The sequence below is a fragment of the Carcharodon carcharias genome, chromosome 7 (genome assembly GCF_017639515.1).
Source record: "Carcharodon carcharias isolate sCarCar2 chromosome 7, sCarCar2.pri, whole genome shotgun sequence".
In the NCBI taxonomy this organism is placed as follows: Eukaryota; Metazoa; Chordata; class Chondrichthyes; order Lamniformes; family Lamnidae; genus Carcharodon; species Carcharodon carcharias.
Genome location: NC_054473.1, coordinates 157,253,567 through 157,280,362, shown reverse-complemented (window position 1 = coordinate 157,280,362; position 26,796 = coordinate 157,253,567). Strand labels below are relative to the sequence as shown.

At 43.4% G+C, this 26,796-nt stretch overlaps 1 protein-coding gene across 1 annotated transcript in view; it reads left to right on the top strand.

Moving 5' to 3' along the window:
- The window catches only part of dpep1 (dipeptidase 1), a 121,602-nt gene that overhangs the window by 61,323 nt on the left and 33,483 nt on the right, over positions 1-26,796 (top strand). Inside the window, exons 4-6 of the mRNA XM_041191691.1 lie at positions 10,244-10,298; positions 22,831-22,957; positions 25,459-25,591. Of these exons, the coding sequence (XP_041047625.1) occupies positions 10,244-10,298; positions 22,831-22,957; positions 25,459-25,591 (315 nt within the window). The remainder of the gene's footprint in view (positions 1-10,243; positions 10,299-22,830; positions 22,958-25,458; positions 25,592-26,796) is intronic.

The following is a 26,796-nucleotide window of genomic DNA, read 5'->3' as shown; positions in this document are numbered from 1 at the left end:
AGATGCCAGGGCAATTCCTCAGAGGACCTCATTCCTTCCGAGTGTGCACCATCACAGGACATTCAGACATGCACCAGTGCAAACACTCACGTTTTGGTGGGTCCAGTTAGAAAGTTAATTTGGTTAGTTGGGACAACTCCAGAGATTCAGCATCAGGGGTCAATCCTCTCTGAACTCTGCTCAGCTAGATACACATGCTGAGTTCTGGGGGTCATCATTGGGAAGGAAGATGATAAATGTACAGCAGCAGCTTTGTGAGATATAAATGAGTCATGCACACTCTCCACAATAGCAAAGAGAATTGTCCAACTCCAACAGTTGTCTTATGGCACAGCAGATGGTAAATGCTGAGCTGCTCAAATCCCAGAGGGAAACTTGAAACAATTGCCACAACTGTTTTGCAATTTGAATTTTTATTTCGAGATGCATGCCTTGAATTCAGTAGTAATAAGTTCACCAAGTCATAGAGATTTTTTACAAAACTAAGTTAAACATTTATTAAGAGAGGAAAAGATTTTAAGCACATACATAGCTCTACAAATTACTACTGTAATAACTCTTAAATTCCCTAATTAATCTGACTCCCAGTTACACCTCCATTAAGGCAACAGTAAAAACAAATAAATTCCAACAGTCCCAGGCATTGAGTTTTCTCTGAAGAAGAGTCATAAGGACCCAAAACATTAACTCTGTTTTGTTTTCTCTCCACAGATGCTATTAGACCTGCTTAGGTTTTCCAGAATTTTCTGTTTTTGTTTCAGATTTCCAGCATCCACAGTATTTTGCTTTTACCTGAGTTTTAAATTAGCTTCAGTTCCAGTAGACAGCAACTTAATACCTAGAGACTGGAGGTTTCTCACACTTGTTAGATCTTACACATAACCTCAGCTCCTTTATACATGTTCCTCCCTTTTTAATGTAAATCCCATTGTTCTAATATGTCTTTGTGGCTTTACTGTTTCCATAATATTAATCTTCCATTGTATTCATATTATCAGCAATTTTTGGGAAAAATAAACACACTGTTTGGCTTAACTTCTTATGGCTAGGTGTAACATCCCATCATCTCTTTGAAATTCAAACTACTCTGGTTTATCCAAAATTGCAAATGTTCCTCACACCTCACATCCAAAAGCTTCAGCTATGTTTACATATTTAGCATTTCAAACCTAGCTTCCCTTCTGATAATTCAAAAGCTCCAGACTAGTTGTCTGCAATTCAGTTAAATCCCCCACACACACATCCACACAGAGAAACTAATCCAAACCCCACTATTAACCCACTTTTACAATAAATCACATTATTATGAAAATTATTACATTTTCATGATAAGCTGTGGACTGGTGATATAGGAAATTGCGAGATTGTCTGTCATGGAGAGAGTGGTAGCATCCATAGGGTCACCAATGTCACCTATAGTAGCTGGTTACCACTGATAATTCAACATTTACAGTAATTAATGGGAGTTTACATGCTTTACATAATATTAAATCCAGCTATAATGAGGAATTACACATTAATGAAACCATAATTGTATATTTTACTAGTAAGTTTCAAAACTGCCATTTTTACATTTTTATTTTGGATGAGATATTAAACAAGGCTCCATCTGACTCTCAGGTGGACATACAAGATTCCATGGTGCTATTTCAAAGAACAAAGCAGCAGGAGCATTATTCCCAATGGCCAATAATTATCCCCCAACCAAGAGTACTAGAAACAAAATCTCTGCCCATTATCATATTGCTGCTTTTGGGAGCTTGCTGTGCGCAAATTGACTGCTGCATTTCCTTCATTACAATGGTAACTACACTTTAAAACTTCATTGGCTGTAAAACACATTGGGATGTCCTAACATCATGTGCTTTATAAATGCAAGTCTTTCTTTTCTTTCTTTCACACAATCAACCCGCTGAAAGCAATGCTCATGCTACTAATTTTCATACCCCAGTCTGCTTGAGGGCTCCAACAATTCCCTATCCACACCATGAATACTGTTGTGGAATATCTGAAAGACACTCAAAACAGGATCAGCTGTAGTTAAAAACAAGCAGCAGTTTATTCAATACAAGTTTGCGCATAGGGAAGTGCTCTCTCAAAGTGCTCTAAGAGGCAATTCAAAATTACACTTTCTGTTGATTATTTATTCCATCTTTGTGATAACTCATATTAACTCTCAATGTTCTTGTCTTGTACATCTGGTTCGGTACATCCGTGATGACAAATGAGTTTACAACACAAACATGGAATGACCTTTTTGGTGCATCTGCAATTACAGACGAATTTGCAAACCAAATCATGGAATGACCTGACCTATAGCACAAGCAATGTCCACAGTTTATTCCAAAATATGAACTTTGCTTATCTATCCTGACATTTTACTGTAGTACCAAGTCATCAGCGTAGCTTAGCTTGATCCTGAGGTCAGGCATTACAGTATAACTCATAGATCATTCATTACTCCTGACCCAAAGGTTACATTCCACCATTGATAGGACCATAGGCTAGCCATCAGCTTCCTGGCCTGGCCAAAAGTTCACATTCCCTATTATATTCATTCTAGTTTTTTTTACTGCAAGCGCTTTTAAAACTTATATACGCAACTTCGCCAAGCCTGAATGATCCCATGACGCATCCTGATATGCCACTTCAGTCCAGTTGACTTCTCGGGATTGTCAATTCCAGTTTTAATATCCACAACCAATCTCAGTGATAGGCATACAAAATACATGGGCCAGATTTTCATCATTGAGGCGGATGGCTGAAATCGGGAAATTTCCTGGCTCGCTGCAACTGCCTCAGGAAAATGTACCCTGAATGGTGTGGGATTTTCATTCTGGAGTGGCGGGTGTGGAATCGAGCCGAGCCCACCGACCCTGAACACAGATTGGAGGCAGCCACAGGTTTCCGAGTGCTGGTTAAAAGGCCTCTTCTGGTTTTCTGCAAATTATTTTGTTAAATATTAGGCCCTTTAGCCCTCACACACCCTGATCCACTCTCCATGCTCCATGCATACCAATCCTGCCCTCCACCCACCCTCAATGATCCTTCATACCGTCCATGCCAACCCATGCCCCTCGTACTCACCATGCCAACTCATAACCCCCCCCCCCCATCCCCATGGTCTCTTAATTTAGAGCCAACCCATGCCCACCACCCTTTGCCTTTATGCCCTCCATTCCAATTCACCTATTATCCACATGTACAGACCACAAGAGCCATGCTGAGATGAAATAAAATTCTAAGCATCTATTACAGACTTCACTATATAAAAGAAACTCATTCATGAAAGCCAATTCAATTCATTTAAATCCCATCAAGTGCTTAATCCCTTATACGAACAAGCATTTGTATTCAAAACCCCACATCAAAGACAGCTAATCCTTTAATTACCTCTTGGAACTGTCAATCAAACTGTGACCTTACAACCCCCAACCTTTGTGATAATGAAGGAGTCAAGTACTAATAATGCTATAATGATAGCACTTGGAGTTATGTGAACAAACATCTATTGAAACTGCTAGAACTGATTTTTGCTTTAACTCAGACAAAGGTAGGCAGGTTTTTTTAAAAATATTAAAGAGCAAAGGATTTAAATAACCTGACAGCTTGATAGTTCTACATACCTTATCCACCCTTCACAAGCATTTACATCTCCAACATAAAAGTCATGGAATATACATGCGGGTTGAGGCAGCTTCTGGAGCAAAAATTGGATCTGCTTGTTCTGTGCACTGAGTTTAAATGGCCCAGCTGATCTGTAATTTGTGCCAGTATGCGTCACGCCTTGCCCCCTTTCCCCTACTAGTGAAAATGGGATCTGCCAGAAATGAGGGCAGGACTTAGGTCTGCCATTTTTAGAGTTCCATAGAGTCTCCCTGACTCTGTGAAAATCAAGCTCCATATCTTATTTCTAAATGACAAAACTGGTCCAAAGACAAATTAATAGATTTATTCAGTGGAAAGTGATCTTGGCTGTCCTTCAATCTCAGTAACTAGCCTGATACCAGATATTTAACCAGACAATCCAATTGCCTAGCTGATTCTCAGGCAATTTTGTCACCCACATTGGCATTGGAAGAGTGTCCTGCAGTCAGCATCATGGTGAAGCAGCCTGGGAAGAGTGCCCTGCAGTCAGCATCGTGGTGAAGCAGTCTGGGAAGAGTGTCCTGCAGTCAGCATCACAGTGAAGCAGTCTGGGAAAAGTGTCCTGCAATTAACATTGTGGTGAAGCAGTCTGGGAAGGGTGTCCTGCAGTCAGCATCGCAGTGAAGCAGTCTGGGAAGAGTGTCCTGCAGTCAATTCTTGTTGAAATAACAAGAGTGACATCACAAGACAGCATGAGAGAGCGACGGAGAGATCAGAACCAGCACAGTGTGGAGCAACTTCAAAAAGTGACTTCAGCACAAAGGTGAGAGCTGATTAGTGAGTAGTGGATAAATGTTTTTCTCCAGTTTTTTCTCCAGTTTAAAATAGATTGAGCTAAGGAAAGGTAAGAGTTCTAGTTTTTATTTAAAGTACATAAATAATTTAACTTTTTTTTAACTGTATTTAACTTAAAATAGGTTTTTTTAAAACTAGAGGCGTGACAGGGCAGCTCAGTCCCGTGTTATATAGGGTCTTCAGGCAAGACAGGGAAGGAGGTAAAAGAAGAGGGAGTATCGCAATATTGATCAAGGAATCAATTACACCAGTCAGGAGAGACGACATCTTAGAAGGCTCCTCAAATGAAGCCATATGGGTAGAACTTAAAAACAGAAAAGGAGCAATTACATTGCTGGGAGTGTACTATAGGCCCCCAAACAGCCAGAGAAAAATAGAAGAGCAGATGTGTGGGCAAATTTCAGAGAAATGTAAAAATAATAGGGTAGTAATAGTGGGGGATTTCAACTTCCCCAACATTAACTGGGTTATTCATAGTGTGATAGGTTTAGAGGGAGCAGAATTCTTAAAATGCATCCAGGAGAGCTTTTTAAGCCAGTACGTAGAAGGTCCAACAAGAGAGGGGACGGTCCTGGATTTAATTTTAGGGAATGAAGCCATGCAAATGTTAGAGGTATCAGTGGGAGAGCATTTTGCAGATAGTGATCATAACTCCATTAGATTCAAGGTTGTTATGGAAAAGGATAAGGATGGGCCAGAAATCAGAGTTCTAAATTGGGGGAAGGCCAATTTTAATAAGATCAGATATGATTTGGCCAGAGTGGACTGGGAGCAGCTACCTTTAGTTAAATCTGCGTCAGAGCAGTGGGACCCATTCAAGAAGGAAATAGGGAGAGTACAGGACCAACATATTCCAGTAAAGATAAAGGGTGGGACCAACAAATCCAGGGAACCCTGGATGTTGAGGGATATACAGGATTGGATAAAGAGAAAAAGGGAAGCTTATGGCAGATACTGAGGGCTCAAAACAGCGGAAGCCCTAGAGGAGTATAGAATGTGTAGGGGGGAACTTAAAAGGGAAATTAGGAGAGCAAAAAGGGGGCATGAAAATACATTGGCAGGTAAAATAAAGGAAAATCCAAAGTTATTTTAGAAGTACATTAAGAGTAAGAGGATAACTAGGGAAAGAGTAGGGCCCATTAAGGACCATAGTGGTAATTTGTGTCTGGAGACGGAAGACATAGGTAGGGTTCCAAATGAATACTTTGTGACGGTGTTTACAAGTGAGAGGGACGACGTGGGTATGGAAATCAGACAGAAGGACTGTGATATAATTAAAGAAATTAGCATAGAAAGAGAGGAGCTTCTAAGTGGTCTGGCAGATATAAAAGTAGATAAATCTCCAGGCCTGGATGAAATGTATCCCAGGCTGTTGAGTGAGGCAAGGGAGGAGATAACAGGGGCCCTGGCAATAATTTTCAATACCTCTCTGGCCACAGGAGAGGTGCCAGAGGACTGGAGGACAGCCAATGTGGGACTGTTATTCAAGAAGGGAGGAAGGGACAAACCAGGGAACTATAGGCCTGTCAGTCTAACCTCAGTGGTGGAGAAACTATTGGAAGCAATTCTGAGGGACAGAATTAATCTACGCTTGGAGAGGCAGAGATTAATCAAGTCAGCATGGTTTTATTAAGGGGAGGTCATGTCTGACCAATTTGATTGAATTTTTCGAAAAGGTGACCAGGTGTGTAGGTGAGGGCAATGCATTTGATGTAGTCTACTTGGACTTCAGCAAGGCTTTTGGTAAGGTCCCACATAGGAGACTGATAACGAAGGTAAGAGCCCGTGGGATCCAAGGCAATTTGGCAAATTGGATCCAGAATTGGCTGAGTGGCAGGAAGCAGAGTGTGAGGGGTGTTTTTGTGATTAGATGCCTGTGTCCAGTGGGATTCCACAAGAATCAGTGTTGGGTCCCTTGCTGTTTGTGGTATATATAAACTATTTAGACTAGAATGTAGGAGGGTTGATCAGTAAGTTTGCGGATGACACTAAAATTGGTGGGGTGGTAAATAGTGAGAAGAATAGCCTTAGATTACAGGAGGATATAGGCAGGCTGGTCAGAAGGGCTGATCAGTGGCAAATGGAATTTAATCCGGATAAGTGTGAGGTGATGCACTTGGGCAGTACAAACAAGGCACAGGAATACACGATGAATGGGGGGACCCTGGGAAGTACCCCTGGGAAGTACCGAGGATCAGAGGGACCTAGGTGTGCATGTCCACCAGTCCCTTAAGGTAGCAGGACAGGTAGATAAGGATATGGGATACTTGCCTTTATTAGCTGAGGCATAGAATATAAGAGCAGGGAGGTTATGCTGGAACTGTATAAAACATTGGTTAGACCACAGCCAGAATATTGCGTGCAGTTCTGAAATCCGCATGATAGGAAAGATGTGATTGCACTAGTGAGAGTGCAGAGGAGATTTACCAGGAAGCTGCCTGGGCTGGAGAGTTTCAGTTATGAAGAGAGATTTGATAGACTGGGGTTATTTTCCCTGGAGCAGAGGAGATTGAGGGGCACATGATTGAGGTGTATAAAATTATGAGGGGCATAGATAGGGTAGACAAGAAGGAACTTTTCCCTTTGGTGGAGGGATCAACAACCCAGGGGGCATAGATTTAAGGTATGGGGCAGGAGGTTTAGAGGGGACGTGAGGAATAATTTTTTTCACCCAGAGGGTGGTGGGAATCTGGAACTCACTGCCTGAAAGGGTGGTAGAAGCAGAAACCCTCATAACATTCAAGAAGTATTTGGATGTCCACTTGCAATGCCATGGCATACAAGGTTATGGGCCTAGTGCTGGAAAATGGGATGAGAATAGTTAGGTACTTGTTTGACTGGTGCAGACTCGACAGGCCGAAGGGCCTTTTTCTGTGCTGTAAACCTCTATGACTTCAAACACACACCACCCCAACAGCTGCCTTACACAACTCTGTAAAAATTACAAAAGGCAAAACCTGCAGATGCGGAAAGTCTGAAATATAAAAAGAAAATGCTGGAAATACTCAGCAGGTCAGACAGCATCCGCGGAGATAGGCAGAGTAAATATTTAGGTCCTCTTTTGAAAGTAGAAAAAGTTAGAGATTCAATAGGTTTTCTGTGAGCACTGAGACAGTGAACAGGAGAACATAGGAAAGAACAAAACTGAACATTGTTAAGCACCCATTATTCAGAAAAATGGGGCAGTGGTTCAGATCTGAAATTGTTGAAATTTTTAAACTCTATGTTGAGTCTGGAAGGCAAGAAGGTTTCTAATTGGAAGCTTGAGGAATAGAACTCACCTTTTGATTACAGCCTTCCAGATTCAACATTGAGTTCAACAATTTCACACCTTAACCAGTGCTTCTCTTTCTTCAGACTGCAGCTGTTAGTAACAGTTCTGCTGTTGCCACTTACAGCACCTCTCAGCTCACCTTTACTTGCCCCATTACCACCCATTTATCTTGCATTGCTGTCATTTAAATCACTAATATCCTCAACCCTATGACAAACCTTCCCTCTTGTTCTTTCTTCCCCCTCCCCCTCTCTATTTGCTTGTGAAACCTGTTACATCTGTAACTTTTTCCAGATTTCATAAAATAAAACTGGTGGCCTGCCTGCTGCCTTCTTGCCAACTCCCAACCTGTCTCCCAGATTACGATAAGACGGATAATGTGTCAGGCAGCCTGCCTGCCCTTCAAGCCTATTGAGGTCCTTATGTGGCCAATGAAGGCCCCCTTAAGGGCCTCATTCCACCTCAGCTGCCATTCTACTCCCGCTGGGGAAGGAAGAGGCAAAGAGGCAAGGTGAGCAGTCGGCAGCTATCACTGTGCGGGCTGCAGTTGGGTAGAAAAAGGGGGATATCTCCTTTGGGGTGGGGAGATTGGTCTGTGCCCATTGGGAGCAACCCCTAAGATCATACCCCCCACCACCCTTTATTCCTCCCCCAAACTCTAAAACCCATTCTCCACATCCCCTCCCCCTCATTGGGATCTGCCAGGCAGACCGGACCAGAATCCCTGACTTTCCTGAAGTCCAGGATCCATGGGCAGGATTTTTAGGTTGACGTGCGGGTGCGATCGGTGGGCCTGGGAGCCATTAGGGAACAAACTGCGATTTCACGTTGGGCTGGCCAATTAACGGCCGGCCAGCCAGCATGAAGTGTGCACCAAAATGCTCAGCACTGCCGGGCTGGGGGCTGGGGAGGGAGGGCGCTGACTTAAGCGCTGGCGAGCACTGAATGAAAGCTCCCTGAATGCAGAGAGCTGTCTCAGGGAGCTGAAGACTTGAAAACCAATGAATAAAGTTTATAAAGTAAGGAAAAAAATGTCCAAGCATCACAATCAGTCACCCGAACATATATGTGATAAAAATGCTGTCCATAGATTTTTTTAAAATTTAATAACAGAAACCTAATCCCACCCTTGGATGAGGTTTCAAGAAAAATGCAACGTCCACCCGGCCAATTGTTCCATCCACCAACCATAAGGTTGGACGGACCATGAAAAATTGGAGTTAATTACAACTTTAATGGCCTTAATAGGCCTCTTAATTGTCGGTGGACGTGCTTCTGAATTTCGCCCGCCAACCAAAATATCAGGCAAGTGCAGGGTGACATTGGGATGCTCGCCCAACGTCATTCCGCATCCGATCAGGTCGGGCGCGCACCCGCATGTCGACCTAAAGATTCTGCCCCATGACTTCTTCATCTTCATGCACTGCCTGTAGTCCCAGCAGTGGCCACTACTTGATTCTGGGGCTGCTGGGACTACAGAGCTGCCAGGCAACCAGATTGGCCGGCAGCTCTCCAGGGCAGGACTTCCTCCCAAATGGGAGGAATTAAATCAGGCACAGCTGCCCCCAGTGTATTATCGCTGCGTAGCAGACAGCTTTCTGGTCGGCACGGACATTTTGGCCGCAGGAGGTGGATAATCTGTCTCCCTGTAAATTCCATCCCATTAATTCTGTTCCTCTCTCCACAGATGCTGCCTCGAAGCAGGCATCTGCAAATTCCTGATCCCCTAGGGCCTTGGGCATCTGGAGCATGTGTGGCCCCAAAGCTACAGTTGATGTTGAGGTCAGTGGAAGATAGCCAGTGTAATGAGAATACTTCAGCAACTATCGTCCTGCCAACCTGCAGCATTATCACAAACAATCAACCTTCCACCAAATTTTCTCCTAGGAGCCAGTCTCAGAGAGAAAATCTCTGAAGAAAAACATCTGCAAAGAAAGTTCGCAGAGTCTTTGAATGTCTGTCAGGCTCCTCATCACTGTTTGTATTGTGTTACTAGGGAGCAGCTGCACTTGGTTTATGTGGCTCAAATTTACTTAGAATGCAGTAATGATGTTAAAGTGTGTAAATGCTCGTGCACAGCACCACCAGGTGATTTGCACCTGTTTACAAATGAGCTCTATGCAGTTTGTTCAGGTGGGTTCTCAAAATGACAGAAGATTTAGGACCTTTACATGTAGTGCAACAACAGTGCAGAAGCAGCTTAATGCTCTGATACACAAATTTCCTCAATCTGTTTGGTTCCAAACATCATGGGAATAAGAACCTGACCTGGAATATTCCTAGTTTTCTCACTTCCAAATGACGCCAGTCACTCTGATTAGCTATTTACAGAATTTCTAGTGACTGCGCCAAAAGATAATGAATTTATAAGCTGAGAGGTTAAATGTTAGACTTATCTCTCTGATATAAAATGAGAGCAAGAAAACAGGAAGTTCAACTAAGTGATACCCGAGCCACAAATATCAGCAATAGAGAAGATGCGGATTTTTCTTTTCCTTTTGTGTGTTTATACATCCTGTTCTGCAGATCAATTCCGACAGCAGGCAGAGAAACTAATGAAAGAAACTCCTCTTATAGATGGGTGAGTGAAATTTTTTATGTAAAGGTGTCAAATGTAAACTTCCTCAAAAATCATCAAGCTGGACTTACAGTGAAAAAGACCCTGACATTCATTTAGTTGTCTACAGCTTTCAAGAAAATTTTTGGTCATTTTACCCAAGTTTGTCTTTTTTCTTAATATATGTTCTTGAAAATTGATGGAGAAAAGTTCCAATACCAGTGGTTATACCACAGAATTTCCACACCTATCATCAACAGTCAGTGCTTTGTAAGGAGAGATTCTGATTTACCCTCTGTCTGCTCTCCAATGTACTTTGAGAAGTTATAATGTATAAAGAGGAAATGCATACCTCACTGGCTGATTTTTCAGTGACAAGCTTAATGTAAACTATATGCTTGTCTATGGAAGTTAATTAGTTCATTAGAGGCTGAATAATACACTGGGGTGCCGAGGGTAGGTTCTGCACCCAGAAGTCGGCAGCCTTTCAATGTGCAGGCCCACCTTCAGAATACGCCCTATAATTGGTGCTTGGTAATTCCTAGGGCGGGTTTGAGGCCATCATCCCATCCAATCAGTGTTGGAGGGCAGGATGTCCAGCCTCCATGATCATTGGCTGTGCCCCGGAATGAGGTCATGGTGAGCAGTTTAAAGGGACCCCTGTCATGAGACAGTGTCAGGGGACCCAGCAAATGCAGGATTGCTTCAAACTCCATAGGATGATTTGTCATTGAGCAGTTTGCAGGCTTCTAAGGTGAGTGCATTTTATTTTGAGTTCTTCTGTCTCCAAACCTTAGCAGCAATCAGAGGTGGCATTCTTTTTAACCCAAACAAGTTAATCACTTATTTAAGTGGAGCAGTTGTCTAGTTGTTGCATATTTCCCTCCAGAGATGTCTGCACCATTGGATTGAGGGGAGAAGTAGGGAAGAAAGGCCAAACCAGCCCCTAGATTTAACAAGGACTCCCTCAGAGCTCTCCTACGTGTAGTTTCCAACCGACGTGAGCAGCTGATGCCTGCCCTTGGTATCAGGAAGAAGCCAAACCAGACATGTGCAGCCTGGGAGGAAGTGATCAAGTAGATCAGCAGTGTTGGACTGGTCAGAAGGAAATGGTCCAATGCCAGAAAAGGCTCAATGAACTAATGAGGGCGGCCTGGCTGAGTAAGGCCTCAGTATGTGCAATCTTGAGTCAGTGTGTTACAGGGCACACCCATGAATACAGAAGGAAAGTCAGTTTGGCTGGACCTCAAAGGTAGCATGATTGAACAAGGACACAGCTGTCTTCAACGATGTCATTGTCCAGTTGTAGGGTGGATAGTTGGCAGATTGAGCATATGATGGATGAGCACAGCATCCAGGCTGGCACACACTTAGCTTATGATGGGTAGGCAGCATACCATAAAACAGTCTGAAACTGTTAATTGGTACGCTGTTACACATCTTTCCAGGAGAAGCAAGACCACGATGCCCATCTCTCTCAGATACTGCATAGTCCTGGGAGATGGCCAGGAACAAAATACAGCACTCCATAAGACCATAAAACATAGGAGCAGAAATTAGACCATTCGGCCCATCGACTCTGCTCCGCCATTCAATCATGGCTGATAGGTTTCTCAACCCCATTCTCCCACCTTCTCCCCATAACCTTTGATCCCCTTACCAATCAAGAACCTATCTATCTCAGTCTTAGATACACTCAATGACCTGGCCTCCACAGCCTTCTGTGGCAATGAATTCCATAGATTCACCACTCTCTGGCTAAAGAAGTTTCTCCTGATCTCTATTCTAAAAGATCTTGCTTTTACTCTAAGCTGTGCCCTCGGGTCCTAGTCTCTCCTACTAATGGAAACATCTTCCCCACGTCCACTCTATCCAGGGCTTTCAGTATTCTGTAAGTTTCAATCAGATCCCCCCTCATTCTTCTAAACTCCATCGAGTATAGACCCAGAGTCATCAAACGTTCCTCATATGTTAAGCCTTTCAATCCTGGGATCGTTCTCATGAACCTCCTCTGGACCCTCTCCACGACCAGAACATCCTGCCTGAGATACGAGGCCCAAAATTGCTCACAATATTTTAAATGTGGTCTGACCAGAACCTTATAACCTTAAGAGAATCCTGGACTAGGACTCCCAAGTCCCTTTGCACTCAGCAGAGAACTCAGCAACCGAGAAAAGGCCTCTAATTCATATGATTTTAAAATGCTGATTCAAATAAGCACTCCCAACAGTAACAGATTTACTAACTGCTAAGCTGAGACTCAGTGCTCCCTAACAAGCTGCCTCTTAAAAAAACAGGAACCACACGTGGCATAAATTGGACTCTAAGGGCGTATTATAGCATTCACACTATTATGGCAGTCAATTGGGTCATTAATGACTTAAACACACTTTTAATTGACATTTACATAACGCAGGCGGGTTTCCGACTTTTAAGCCTGCCCGGCGTATTATACAAAACTGGCATTATGAGGTTGGCAACGCCACCTGACATCATCACACCTGATAATACACCTCCAAATCTGGGGAAATCGAGAGCGTGTTTTTCTGCCTTAGGAATATTTTTGGCCTAGGCAGAGAGTTTGGGGGCCATTTTCCAATCACTTCTAGATTTTCTGAGGTGTAAGAATGGCATGGTAACTGGATAAAAATCAGGTGGTGGGTAGTCATGCTAATTTATTACTGCCTTGCCGTCCACCTTGATCTTTGAGATAACCTCAATCAGGTTGGCCAGAGCTCTTCTCAGAAATAAACAGGAGGCTTATCCATATTTTTTTTTATTCACTTACAGTTTGTGGGTGTCACTGGCTAGGCCAGCATTTATTGTCCATCCATAATTGCCCTTGAGAAGGTGGTGGTGAGCCACCTTCATGAACTGCTACAGTCCCTCTGGTGTAGGAACACCTACAGTGCTGTTATGGAGGGAGTCTCAGGATTTTGACCCAGCAACAGTGAAGGAACAGCGATATTTTTCCAAGTCAAGATGGTGAGTGGCTTGGAGGGGAACTTCCAGGTGTTGGTGTTCCCATCTATCTGCTGCCCTTGTCTTTCTAGATGGTAGTGGCCGTGGGTTTGGAAGGTACTGCCTAAGAAGCCTTGGTGGATTTCTGCAATGAATCTTGTAGATGATACACACTGCTGCTACTATTCGTCATTGGTGGAGGGAGTGAATGTTCGTGGAAGTGGTGTCAATCAAGTGGGCTGCTTTGTCCTGGATGGTGTCAAGCTTCTTGAGTGTTATTGGAGCTGCACTCATCCAGGCAAGTGGAGAGTATCCCAACACACTCCTGACTTGTGCCTTGTAGATGGTGGACAGGCTTTGGGGAGTCAAGAGGTGAGTTACTCACCACAGGATTCCTAGCTTCTGACCTGCTAGTGGGTACAATAAAACAACAAATTTATGGTTGAGCCAAACCCTGTGTTGGTAAACTTTCATTCTTTATAAATTTGTTATGACCACAGCAGATGTTAATTGCTGCGCAAAGCAAATCCCAGAGGGAAACTTGGCTTATAGGTCATACCTTTTTTCTTGTTTTCTGAAAATGAGAAGAAAATGTACTGATCTCAGCAGCCAGAAGCCCAGTAACACTTCTGGGATATTAAAAATAAAAGTTTTGTTAACAAGAATACAAGAAAACTTAAGCACACAAGATTATAGTTGCATAGTTAAAATTAGTCTTACAAAACATTCCCCCAAAAGACTGTCTACTTCCAGGCAACACTCCCTTATATATGTTTAACTATAAAAATCCAGTAATATAACCTAAGATAAACTGCTGTCGCTTTAATAAAGGCATACCACACAACCTCTTAAACTCTGCCCCACTGCACTGTGGAAATCCAAGACTTTAGAACAAGACCGATTTTTGCAGCCCAAAACTCTTTTTGGATGGCCAATTCAAACTGCATCTTCTCCCAGCCCAGAGCTGTTTCCAGGAGATCTTCCTCACACAGCCCACAGCCAAAGCTAACAGCCAACAGCTATAGCTTTCCACAGTAACTCTAAAATACCCTTTCCCCCTTTCATCTCAGGTTCCATTCTTCTCACACCTCCTTGAAACTCAAATCCTTCCAAATATAAAATCTTTCATTTTTCTATTTTGTCCCTGCTTTCGGATCAATAAAATGTAATATACCCTCTTTTGTTCAACAATGGAACTTCCACAAGATGTAAACATGTTTCTTTGCACCTCTGACTTCCCTTTGACATTCAAACAAACTCTCAACTCATCTAGAAATATTAATGTTAGATCCAACCTATTCACTTGTACCTCAAACCTAACGCCTCTATCCTTCCATGTTTTAAACCTCCAAGACAACCTGTCTTCTTGTAACCTTCTCCAGTTTAATTAAATAATTTAAACACACAGACACACAAACACACACACACAGCCTTCTTTACAGAATAACACAATATTCCCCAAAAATATTTTTAAAAATAACATCCATTCTCATAAATCCTAGTCCAAGAACTGTTTGTAAGGGGGGAACAGGGACCTCATACAAGAATGAGAGGTGATCTCATTGAAACCTATAAATACCCGAAGGGGCTTGATAGGGTAGATGCTGAGGGATTGTTTCTGCTGGATGGGGAGTTTAAAACACAGGAGCATAGTCTCAGGATAAACGGTGGATCATTAAGAACTGAGATGAGGAGAAATTCCTTCACTCAAAGGGTTGTGAATCTTTGGAATTCTCTACCCCATCATTGATTACATTTAAGGCTGGGATAGACAGATTTTTGGTCTCTCAGGGAATTAAGGGATATGGGGAGTGGGCTGGAAAATGAAATTGAAGCCTGTTATGAAAGCCATAAATATCTGCGTGTCGGGAAGTCTAACTCCCTACAGGCCAGAAGCAGGCTGCACATGCACAATTCTGCATCTTTGCGTTCTTCAGGCCCTGCACACCTGTGCCTGAAGGAAAAAGAAGAAGGGCATGAAAGCCCAGGTCAGGTGACCAGGTGCAGAGCACCAAACCTAAGGAGGGGGCCAGTTAAGAAAAGGAGAAATAGGCCCCAATTAGAGAAGGGGCTGCAGGGAGGAGAGTTTAAGTGAAGTGGACTCAAGAGATTCCCTAGTAGTTGAAGGGGGTTCAAGAGAAGCCCAGAAGACCTGAGAAGGCAGCCAAAGGTTGGCGACTCCATGCTGCAGGCTGTTGGGGCTAAAGTACCTCTTTGGAGTAGTAGGATGATGTGGTGCAGGATCCTCACGTGTGTGTTCGCTGCTGACCTCACAGTCATCACAGGCACAGTCCACGTCCTCACCAGTCAGCACGATGGGCACGCTCCTCAAAGTGAGTGAGGGGTCTAATGTGGGCCACTCCACCCCCTGGTCTGGGACCTGTCCCTGCTGATGTGAGCCGGCTTCTCCTGCATGAAAACAGATGGAGAGAGTATGAGCAGGTGATGGCACATCATGGAATGTTTGTGTGGTGAACAGAGCCATAGATGGGATGAGGATACGTGCTCCAGAGGTTATGAGCCTGATGGAGATGTGAGGGTGTGTGAGAGAGTTAGTGGTGTTGCCCTTGAGATGTGAGATCCCTGTGGATATGTGATAGGTTTGAGTGTGTGAGTTGAGAGAGATGAAAAGAGTGACTTACCCTGGCGGAATGGATGAGACCATTTACCCTCTTTCTGCACTAGGTGGCTGTCTTCTTTTGCAGGGCACTGGCGCTGACCACCACTGCCCATGCTGAATTGGTGACCTTGCTTGCTGGTCTTTGCCCAGAGCAGCGGTAGAGGACATCGTACAAGCTTCCACTGCATCTAGTCAGCACTCGAGGGGGGCATCGCTAAATCTGGGGGCAGCATGTTTCCTCCCTTAGGCAGCCATCAGTTCTCAGCAGCTTCCTATCCCTTGAAATCTTTAAATATGGCATCCATTTTACTGAAGGACTGAGGTAATGGTGGGGCAGGCAAATCAGAGGACGCCTTGACAGTGACCTGGAATGTTTCCTGGGAACATGCTTAAATGAGGCAGGATTGGGATGATAAAGTGCAAAAACCCGCCAGGCCAGCAGCAGGTAAAACGTCCTTTTCCTGCCGGCACCGCACTTCATGCAAATCTGGGACGATTCCGCCCTATATCTAAGGTAAAGAGAATTTATAATTAAGCTTCTAATTCTGAACACCCTCAGACATTTATAGCTTGTTTTCTTTTCACCAAAGACATTTTTCAAGGTATCGCTCAAGTGGTAGGATGGTGTGTCTCCATTTTGTGTATTTGGTGGTCATTGCTCTTAGTAAGTTGGCACATTGTACTGGCAATGTCGTGTGTGATGTTCTTGTTGTTGTAGGAGTTGTGCTTGATGTTGCTGATATTGTGTCACTTGTTAATGATGTTGTTGATGTTGCTTGTTGGTGATGATGTAGACGTTGTCCCGCTTGTTAGCCACATTGCTGACAACCTTTTCTACTTTACCACCTCTGGTGTAGGCCGAATATGGACTCTGTTATACAATCTCCTTGCTAAAGCTAGTCATTGAGCAGTCACTGGTGGAGGCGCTCACTTCCCCCTGCAATGTCATCCTGGTTTGGACCAGTCTCCCCGATGATTCAAGCTAACAGGGCAGCCTTGCAGTGCGGGTTAGGAAAATACCTGCGCCTGAGCTGAGAGCACAGCATGCAGTCCAGTGGGCAAAGCTGCTGCCAATCGGTCAGGTGGAGTGGGGCGGAGGTGGGTGGGGTTTCAGGCAGCCATGCAATGCACTAAACTCTAGCCATCCAAGTGTTGGCCAGCACTCTCTGGGATGCAGGAAGGGGCTTCAGACTTAACCAAGAGAGGTTCTTAGTAGACCCAAGCTAACCCATGTGTGTCTCTCTCTCTCTCTTTCACCCCATAGGAGGAGTACATCAGGAGCATGGAGCCCGGTGACCTAGTGTAAGCCTCATGCCTTACAGAGAGCTGAAACGAAGGAGAAGGGAGCAATGGAGGTGCCTAGCTGGGGAGAGGGAGAAGCAGCACTCTCTGGAAGAAGGGACGGCTGGGGCTCCCACACAGGCTGTTGAAGAGCCACAGCGAGCCATTACTGGTCGCAGCCTAGCTAGACCCAGGGTCTATAGATGCCGCCACTCATTCCTGCAGATGACTGAGAACCAGCGACGCCAAAGACTGCACATGTCCAAGGAACTAGTCGGTCACATCTGCTACCTGCTGCAGGATTTGGCACCATGGGGACATGGAGGTCATCCACTGCCAGTGGCTGTGAAAGTGACTGTGGCACTCAATTTCTATGCCAGTGGCTTTTTTCAGGGCTCCACTGGTGACCTTTGTGGGATATCACAAGCCTCCACCCACAAATGCATCCATGAGGCTATAGACACCTTCTTCGCGAAGGCACACAATTTTGTGCTTTTCATCCGAGACCAGAAAAGCCAGGATGTAAGAATACTGGGATTTTCCCAGATCTCGGGTTTCCCATAGGTGCAGGGTGCCATCGACTGCAGTCACGTGGCGCTTAGAACTCTGTCGCAACAAGTGGTCAACTATGTCAACTACAAGGGCTTCCATTCGCTGAAAGTGCAGCTGGTGTGCAACCACTACAAACGCATCCTGCAGGCCTGCGCATGGTTCCCAGGGAGTGTCCACAACTCCTACATTCTCAGTAGGTATCAGACCCCTGATGTCTTGCAGAGGCTGCAAGGTTCGCTCCCCAGAGACAAGGGGGTGGGACGTGGCTGATGGCATCTGTGCGGCGGCCTCAAGTGCAGCAGCCTTAAGTGCAGCAGAGAAAGGTACAATAAGGCTCGTTCTGCAGCTCGCACCTTGGTGGAGCAAAGTATTAGAATGCTAAAAATGAGGTTCCAGTGCCTGGACCGGTCTAGTGGAGCCCTGCAATACAGCCCACAGAGGGTGTCATGCATCGTTGTCGCTTGCTGTGCCCTTTACAACCTGGTGCTGCAACGGGGACAGGAGCTGGCTGAGGAGGAGGTGGAAAAGTTGGAGGTCTCCTCTGATGAGGAGGACGCCAACAGGGATGAGGGTGAGGAGGTCCTTAAAGGTGATGATGACAGTGATGAAGTCATCTCACTGGCCTGATGCAGGTGCACACGGGAGGCCCTCATAGCTGCTAGATTCGTAGGGCATGATGACGACATGCAGTGAGGAGATACAATAGATCCTCACATTGCATATGTGAACATTTGACCCCAGTCTGGCTGATGGCAGCACACAAACCCTCTGTGATAAGGCTGCTGTGATGGAGATGCAGTGGATGCCCATAGACCCTACATTCCAGGAGGATGATGACGACATGCAATGAAGAAACTCTTGGATCCTCACATAGCTTATGTGAATGTCTGACTCCTGTTTCCTCCCCAGAGAGCAGTGGAAGCTGGGTCATTGAATATGTTCAAGGCTGAGTTAGATTTTTGATCAGGAGTCAAGGATTATGGTGGGTGGACAGGAAAGCGGAGTTGAGGCCACAATCAGATCAGCAATGATATTATCGAATGGTGGAGCAGGCTCCAGGGGCCAAATGACCTGCCCCTGCTCCTAATTCATATGTTCTTGTGTTCTTTCTGATGAATGGAAACTTTGAGTAATAGTCAGCTATTATACAATGTCATTCTTGACTTTGTGTGAATATGTCAGCTCCCACAGTAGCCATGGACTAGGTGGTACTTCACTATCTATCACCACCTCTTTCTGCTGTGTATTTCTATGCTTTTGGCATGCACAGTATGTAGATATCATTCTTTCGATGTCTTTGCAGATGTCTATTCAGTACACAGCTGATCTGGCGCTGAGCTTACACTTTTCCTTTCCAGGTGGCTTTCATGTATCTTCTGAAAGAGTACTCTCTGGATACAATGATTCTGGATCCAGCCAGTAGAATACCAACTCCTAGTGAGATGTCATTTCTAATTGACCAATACTGCCGTATTACTGTCTGTGTTTGTTGTACCCTGAGTTTGCTGAAACTCTTCTCATGTGACTCTGATCACTGATGTTCAACATCTCTCATCAGCTCTCACAGGTTTGCTGTGTGTTCTGAGATGCGAGGTGTGAATACACTCATTCTGACTCATTTTAAGGTCAAAAGGTAGACACAGGAATTTGTGCAATTGAAGGTTGGCAACAGCGAAGATTCCTCGTCAAGCTTCATGTTTCAGTAGCCATATTTGGCATTGAGCTTGCTAAAAACTTTTGCCCCTGCTACTGCTGGTGTGATCTCTCCCCATGCTCGTAGAGTAGTGACTTATCTTTATTGCTTGATTGAGATCTTTGGGATCCAGGCAAATTCATAACCGTCAATTTTTCTCTCTTACAATGATGGGATTTACCCAATCTGTAGGCTCTATGACACTGGCAATCACTTTCTTTTCTTCCATCTCTTGGGGCTCTCTTTCAAACTTTCCTTTTAGTTCTATTGTTACTTTACATGGGGAATTAATCACTGGTTTCTTCTCTGGATCTATAGTGATGTGATACTCAAAATCTTCAAAGTATCCAACTGTCTCATCAAAACACTTTGGATACATTTGTATCAGACTTTTCTCAGTTCCAATCGGAAGAGCTTTTCAATGGGTGTACTACCTTAAACCTTCTGTGAAGTCACCTTCATTTCATAATTCGCTGAGATCAGCTGTAGCTCTTCACAACTGTCCAATCCCAGGATAGCAGGACCATCCGTTTCAATGATGAAGAACGCAGTTAATGCTTTTTCCTTTGTGTCTCTTCTGATTTGGGTCATTCCTAGTTGTGGAATCTCAGTTCCACCATATGCTATCCACGTGACTTTATTCAATTTCGGAGCATCTTTCTTTGGGTTACTATTTTCTTTTCAAGAAAGATCTTTTGGTATAGTTTGAATGGGATGATGTTACTCTGTGCTCTGGTATCAAGCTTCAGATTTATGGCTGTGGGCTTAAATCTCATCTTTTTTTCAGATCTGAGTGATTGTGTGAATTTCTTTTCTCTGAGAACTATTGCATCCTGACATTTCATGTAGGTGTATGATTCCAATGTCTAACGTGTCCTCAAACTCACTGTCACCTTTCAGGGGATGGATGTTTTGGTTTCTCTCTCATTCACCCTATTACTCTGCCTCTAGTAGCACAATGGCCATTTTCTTTCTTTGTTCTGCACATCCTTTCCTAGTGATTGGGCTTTTCACAAGCTCTTAGAAGGAAATGTCCCGCAAATGGATCAATCAGTGAACTCATGGTCATCCACAGTTCCTGCACACCTTTCTCTCTGTCTGGTGTGCATTCTTTTGTTGCTGTTTCACTGCATAAATCTTGCTGCCTTTCTCTTGACTTAACTGAAGGCTAGCCATTTGGGTAGTCAGCATATTCATCTGTCTACTTGTGGCTTCATGTGCCCTGGAAGTGTCAACAGCCTGTGATAGTGTGAACTTGTTCTTTCCAATCAGAGTTTCTTGTACGTCAGGGTATGCAAAAACCCAAATGAGCTGATCCACCTGCCTTTCATCCATCCTTGAATTTACGCTTACTGGCTACATCTGTCAATCTCATTAAGAAATTATCAGCATGCTCACTTGGTTCCTACCTCATTGCTTTGATTATCATATCAGTGGGTTTGACTTTGACTGGAGATGCGTGATGAATTTCTCAAAGATTTTGGCTGGGTTTTTATCACTCATTTCCCAGCTACTGAAAAGGTCTAAACCTTTCTCTCCTGTCTGTAAAAGGATGTAATTGACTCCTTCCTCTTCACTGGTGCCTTTCAGAAAGATACTGAATGTCAGTCTGCACTTTTGTTTTATCTTCTCAAATGTTTCCACAAACTCATCAGCCTCCCAATTTGTCGGAGCTAGAGCTGCATATTCATTGCTAGGTGGCAGCTATCTCTCATTTTCAAACAATTCACTCAGTCTTTTTTCTCTCTCTGGCACTAATCCGGGTTGATCTTTCTCAATCTAATTCAGCATTTCATTTATAATATATGGTATTTACTCACAAACACCTGCTACCATATGTTAAGCCCTGTGGTTCCCAGAAATTCAATATAATTACACTTTTTGCCACAGATACTGGAGATTACATCAAGTATATTTTCCCATGTGTGATACATTAAATGATACATTGTTGGTTCAGTACGCGGACTGTAATGAAGTGATGAGTGATATGGCATCCAGGATATAAACCTATACATGTGAATGACAATATAGTTCCCTTGGAATAATATAACAATATTCCACAGGCTATCCCTTGCTTCTAAGTCCAAAGACATCAGGGACTGCCACAGAATGCAAGCGTCTACAGCTGCCTGGGAATCTTGCACCCATCAGCTGCACATGAACGAGGTGGACACTCCTGCACTTTACCAATACACTGGTTTGAATCTGGGTAGCTGTGTGGATTGGCAAATGCATGTATTCTGTGCCTGTGGGAAGACAGCCAGAGGTGCAAACCTGAGGGCCCAGTCAGTTTGACTGGTGTCACAGGCAAAATTCATATAATTGTCAGTCAGTTACCCTATCTTGTGAGCTGCCAACTGGGACTTCCTGATGTGCCTCCAGAAGAGCTTTGGAAGGACCTGGAGGCAAATAAGCTGAGGTGGTGTTGGCTTTAACTGCTACTAGTAAAGCATGACCACCATGGCCAACAAGGAACTGGTCTTCATCCAGGAGGCTACAGGTTTCTGCCACCACCTGACATGACAACCTGAGTCTCCTGAAACACTGCTGTTCCAGCATTTCAAGGAAACTCAGTCTTCACCTGTACATCCTATATTGTGGGAAGAGCCTCCAGTGAGCTGCACTCCATCTGCTGCTCCCTTCTCTGCCCCTGCCCTTCTCTGATGTCCAGCTTCAGGTTTTTACAGCAGACTGATGCTACTAGTGATCCCCTCTATGTTGGGCAGTTCCAGCTCTGTTCGTATTGTTCCTTTTCTGAGGTCCAATCTCAGGCTGTTAAGGCGGCACCCATCCTGATATGATTCAGAAAGTTTCACAAGTGTAGAAAGTAACTCTCAGCAAAACTAGTGTGAACAAACCCTTCCTCACCAATAAGTTAAAAAAGCAGCTTTTATACTGAGTATTACTTGCATTATTTCAGCGAGTTATAATCAGCTTCCTCAATTGTCATTGTGTTCTCACCTTGTTTTCAATGGCAAGTTCCAGAAAACCTGAGGATGTGACACTAAAGTTAAAAGTGTGTTTAAAATATTGCTCCAATTGAGCGAATAGCATTTTTTCCCAAGGGGGCTGCCTATAACCAACCTAATGTCCCCGGGTTTAAAGCAGATAGCAACAGGTTAGAGAGATAGCTTCCAGTTTTTTTAAATATGCTCATTTTTTTTTGCCTTTAACCTCCTCATCTGCACCTAAATCAATGTGCTTCCCCCATGTTAACATTTTCTTCTTTATTTCAATTCATACCTGAATTTCAAAGAAATTTCTAAGAGTCAGGGTACTTTCTCAATGCATAATTCTTTGAACTGCAAAATATTTGTCTCAAAATTATGTGGAATTGAAATAGTTTTGCAAACTTCCTGATTTGCCACAAATTGCAAGGAAGTGTATGCAAACTAATGTGCACAACCCATCTAGACATTTGACCTTTGAGACTATTTTTCCAAATTCAGACACAACGACCTCCCATGGCAACTTCTCCGACGTTACCACAACCAACTAAGTAAAGTGGATCTGAACAAGCTAGATGGAACCCACACCAACATCCCCAAGCTGAAAGCTGGTCTTATAGGAGGACAGGTATTCAGTTTGCTAAATAATTGATTTTCACATTAATATTCAACATTCAAGGTTAGATTAGCTAGGTAGATGAAAGATAAGGGAATAAAGGGATAAGGGAACAAAGTGGGTAAATCTGATTAAACTATTTGCTCGGACAAAGAGTAATCACCAACATGGACTAGTTGGAGTGAATGGCCTGTTTCCAAGATGTAGCTTCTATGTATTACCGACATTAATTTTGAAGAATCACTGACTTATTGCCAGGCAGTTACAATGGTGAACAGTCCAACAAATTTTCCTCAGGCTGACATTACACATTAGCATCGGGATAACTTTTATAAACAAATAAACAAGAACGGCCTGGATTTGCATAGCTTCTTTAACGTAGAAAGACATATCATAATGCTTCACAAAGATGCAAGGAACAGATAACTAACGAAATTTGGCCAATAAGGATAAGCAAATGCAAACACTAATCATGGCCAGTATTGATGATGCGCTGAGTTAGGAGGACAATAACTTACCTTTGGAATCTCCAAAACATCTTTAATGAGGAAAAATATAGTCCAGCTTCTCTCTTTGGAATTTTTGGGAGTCTTACTAGAATTTGTAACAATGGCATTGGAATTTGCTTGCACTGATTTCCACAAAAAGATATATAAAAGTTTTGGAGAGATGTTGCAAGATGCCAGGAGACTGAGAAAGCAGTTAAGTGAATAGTTGAAGTTTTGCCTAAGCTAAAGTGTACTTGGTGAGAAACTGCGTTCAATTATTTGAAAATCTGTGTTTTTTATTTTAAGAAAAGTAAGTCCTGTAAAACAGTGGGGCAGGAGTTATAAAGGGAAGTGACAGAGGCAGACAATGCTAATTCCATTACCCATGTACTGTAAAATAGTGCAAGAAAAATTTTAACGATCTTAAGATTAACCAAGATAAGTAAAGGTACAAGTCCCCACATAACTACTGTTAGAATTACAGTGGTATGACTTACTTCCATACCTACCATAAACCCCACAAAGTAAATAAATGGGTGATTGTCAAATTTTAATATTCACAAAGAACCTCATGAATTGCTCACACACCTCATTCCCACCATAACCACTGTGTACTCTCTGAGGCTAGCTCACAAGTTCTCATGTGAGTATCACATGAGAAATTATTTAAACTAGCCTGCACCTAAAAGCAGTATCACCGTGGTATGGATGCAATCACCTGGGGGAAAGTAAATGCAGTTGCCAATAAATACCGCTCTCTTGTGTCTTTCTGGTTGCAAAGAAACAGGTGGCCCACAGTCAGCACTAAAAGACAACCCTAGGGGAAGGATCAGCCAGAATAGGAACATTAAGTGTGTTTGAGGAGAAAACAGTGCAAGCCCTCAGAAGGCACGCAGCAGAGGAAGTGAAAAATGGGAAAGTAAGCAGTGAGCTTACCCAATAAGCACAGGGTCAAAGTATTGTACCTACTAGATTGCTGCTATTTCCAGATGTTCAAACATATTTCTGACCTGCAACATCTACAGAGTGACAACTGAGAGTCCAACCTTCTAAGCCAATTTCCTTCCTTTAACCTCTGACCAAGGGAAATTTCATGAACAAACTGTGGATATGAGGGGCTCCATTCCTGTACCCATTCTTCAAAAGAACAATGACATGGGAGTATCATCCTCACATGCAGACAGCAGGGATGGTTACCATGCATGTGCCAGAAAAGTGGATAAGGAATCCACTGTCAACATGCGCAACACTATGCAGTGCTAATGTTAGGCCATGCAGAACACTCTAGAATATGAAGCAGTCCAGGCGGAAACTGCAACCTCACGGTGTCAGAAATTTCTGATGATAGTAGTGACTTCTGGAGTGGCAGCTACAACTGCTTCAGTAAATGCCTTACAGGACAACCTTAACAGGTTGATTTGATAGACATTCCAGGATATGTTTGGAGCTAATTTGACTTGCTTTCGTGTCAACTATTAGACCAATTGAATCCTTGCCACTACCTGCATAATGTAATAGCTATTTGTCCCTCAAGATAGTTACAATAAGGCTACATCCTTCCAAGCCCCTCTAATGGCAACACATGAGGAATCTTCAGGTCTGGGCCTGCGTTCCTTTGCAATCGTGGGAGAAAAGTAGCTGAAGCAGGTTCTTTAATGGCATTAGGATCACTGAGATGAATTTCACTCAGCCTTTGATGACTCTAATGGAAATGTCCTGGCCATCCATCTTTCAATCTGTTGTCATTCGTGCAGCAATACACAGAAGCTAATGGAATATCATTTTCTGTAAGAATATAAAACACATGATGAAATGGAGTGAGAAAAGGCCATTCAGCCCAACTAGCCTATTTCATCCAATATAGCACGTATGCTCCTGAAAGGCGCTGAATTTCTTAATTCTATTATTGATGTTACTCACTAATAGCCAAGTTTGTATAAATTGGATTCTTGCATACACAGTGTCAGTGGACTTAATTTATTAAAGTTCTAAATTGAACAATAATGTATAGTCTGTCCTTTTCAGTTTTGGTCAGCATTTGCACCATGTGACACCCAGTACAAGGATACTGTGAGGCAAACCCTGGAGCAGATTGATGTCATTCACAGAATGTGTCAGATGTATCCTGAAACTTTCCAGTGTGTAGGCTCAAGCAAAGGTGAGTAATCTATTTCTAACACTTGTTGTCAACTGTTCCAATTAAGGTATCAAAATTTCATTTACTTGCCTTATGGCCTACATAAACTGTGGTTATGTTGCTCACTACATTCTCTGATGGACAATCATGAGTAGAAATTCAGTATCTATACATATCGCACTCCCAGCACAAACTCATATAACGCTGCACTACAACAGGTTTCAGCATACAAACATGCTTGGTCAATGTGGTGCTCGTTCTGAGGAAGCACTTCAAAACTGCATATTCCCGTAGTGTAAGCTAAGTAATAAAAACACTGTTGCTGAAAGTCCACAGAACCTTCCAGCTTTGACGCCAGTGGAGTTTGCCAACTCAACGGGAGAACCCTTCATTAACAAGGGTCAGGTTTGCACAAGAGCCACTTTGGGTATAACTCTGGTCCTCATCTGCCCATGATGGCCAAAAGATTCTGCACCCATCCAGTCTTGTGGAACTTTGACTCAGAAACCTCCATCCCCTGCCTCTGCATCAAACAGACAATGTTTACCTTTTATTAATTCTTTCCTTTGACAGGGTAGTGGATGCTAAACTTTGATATGGGTCCCATTTTTAAGCCCGCATTCAGTCTTCTGAATTCTGACACATCACAACTTGCTCAGTACTCTCAGATATTGCAGCCGCTGGCTTAGCTAAAGCAGCAGGGACTCCTTTGGTGTTACAGAGTGATATCAATAGCTACCTGAAATTCAGCTCTTTACAGGTGCCAATTGTGCATGCTACATTGGATGGCACAGGAGTCCCTGCTGCTTTTCTCTGCCCTCCTTGGTGTTATTTGCCTTATGAGGGTTGATGGAAGTTCCATCCCCTACCAGATAAATAAGAAGCTTCTGGAAACAATGGAGAGTCTTATTTGGAAATTGCTAGCACGCTAATAAATTTTAGACCACATGCCTCCCTAATGGTTGAAGTACACCACTTTCCATCAGGATTAGATTTGAGTTTTGCAGCCTTACATCAATCCAACTCCTGAATGAAAAATAAAACCGAGGGGTGTCAGAACTCATCCAGGTCTTTGACATTATGTGGAGTGCAGATTGGAACCAGGCATTAAAAACTCAATCAAATTACTGCAGAATCTCCTTAATATTATGAGAAAGCAATGTTTCCACCTGGGCTCTTGTAACATTAAAATAACAGCAGAGGTCTTGCTTGGTTAAGAGTATGAT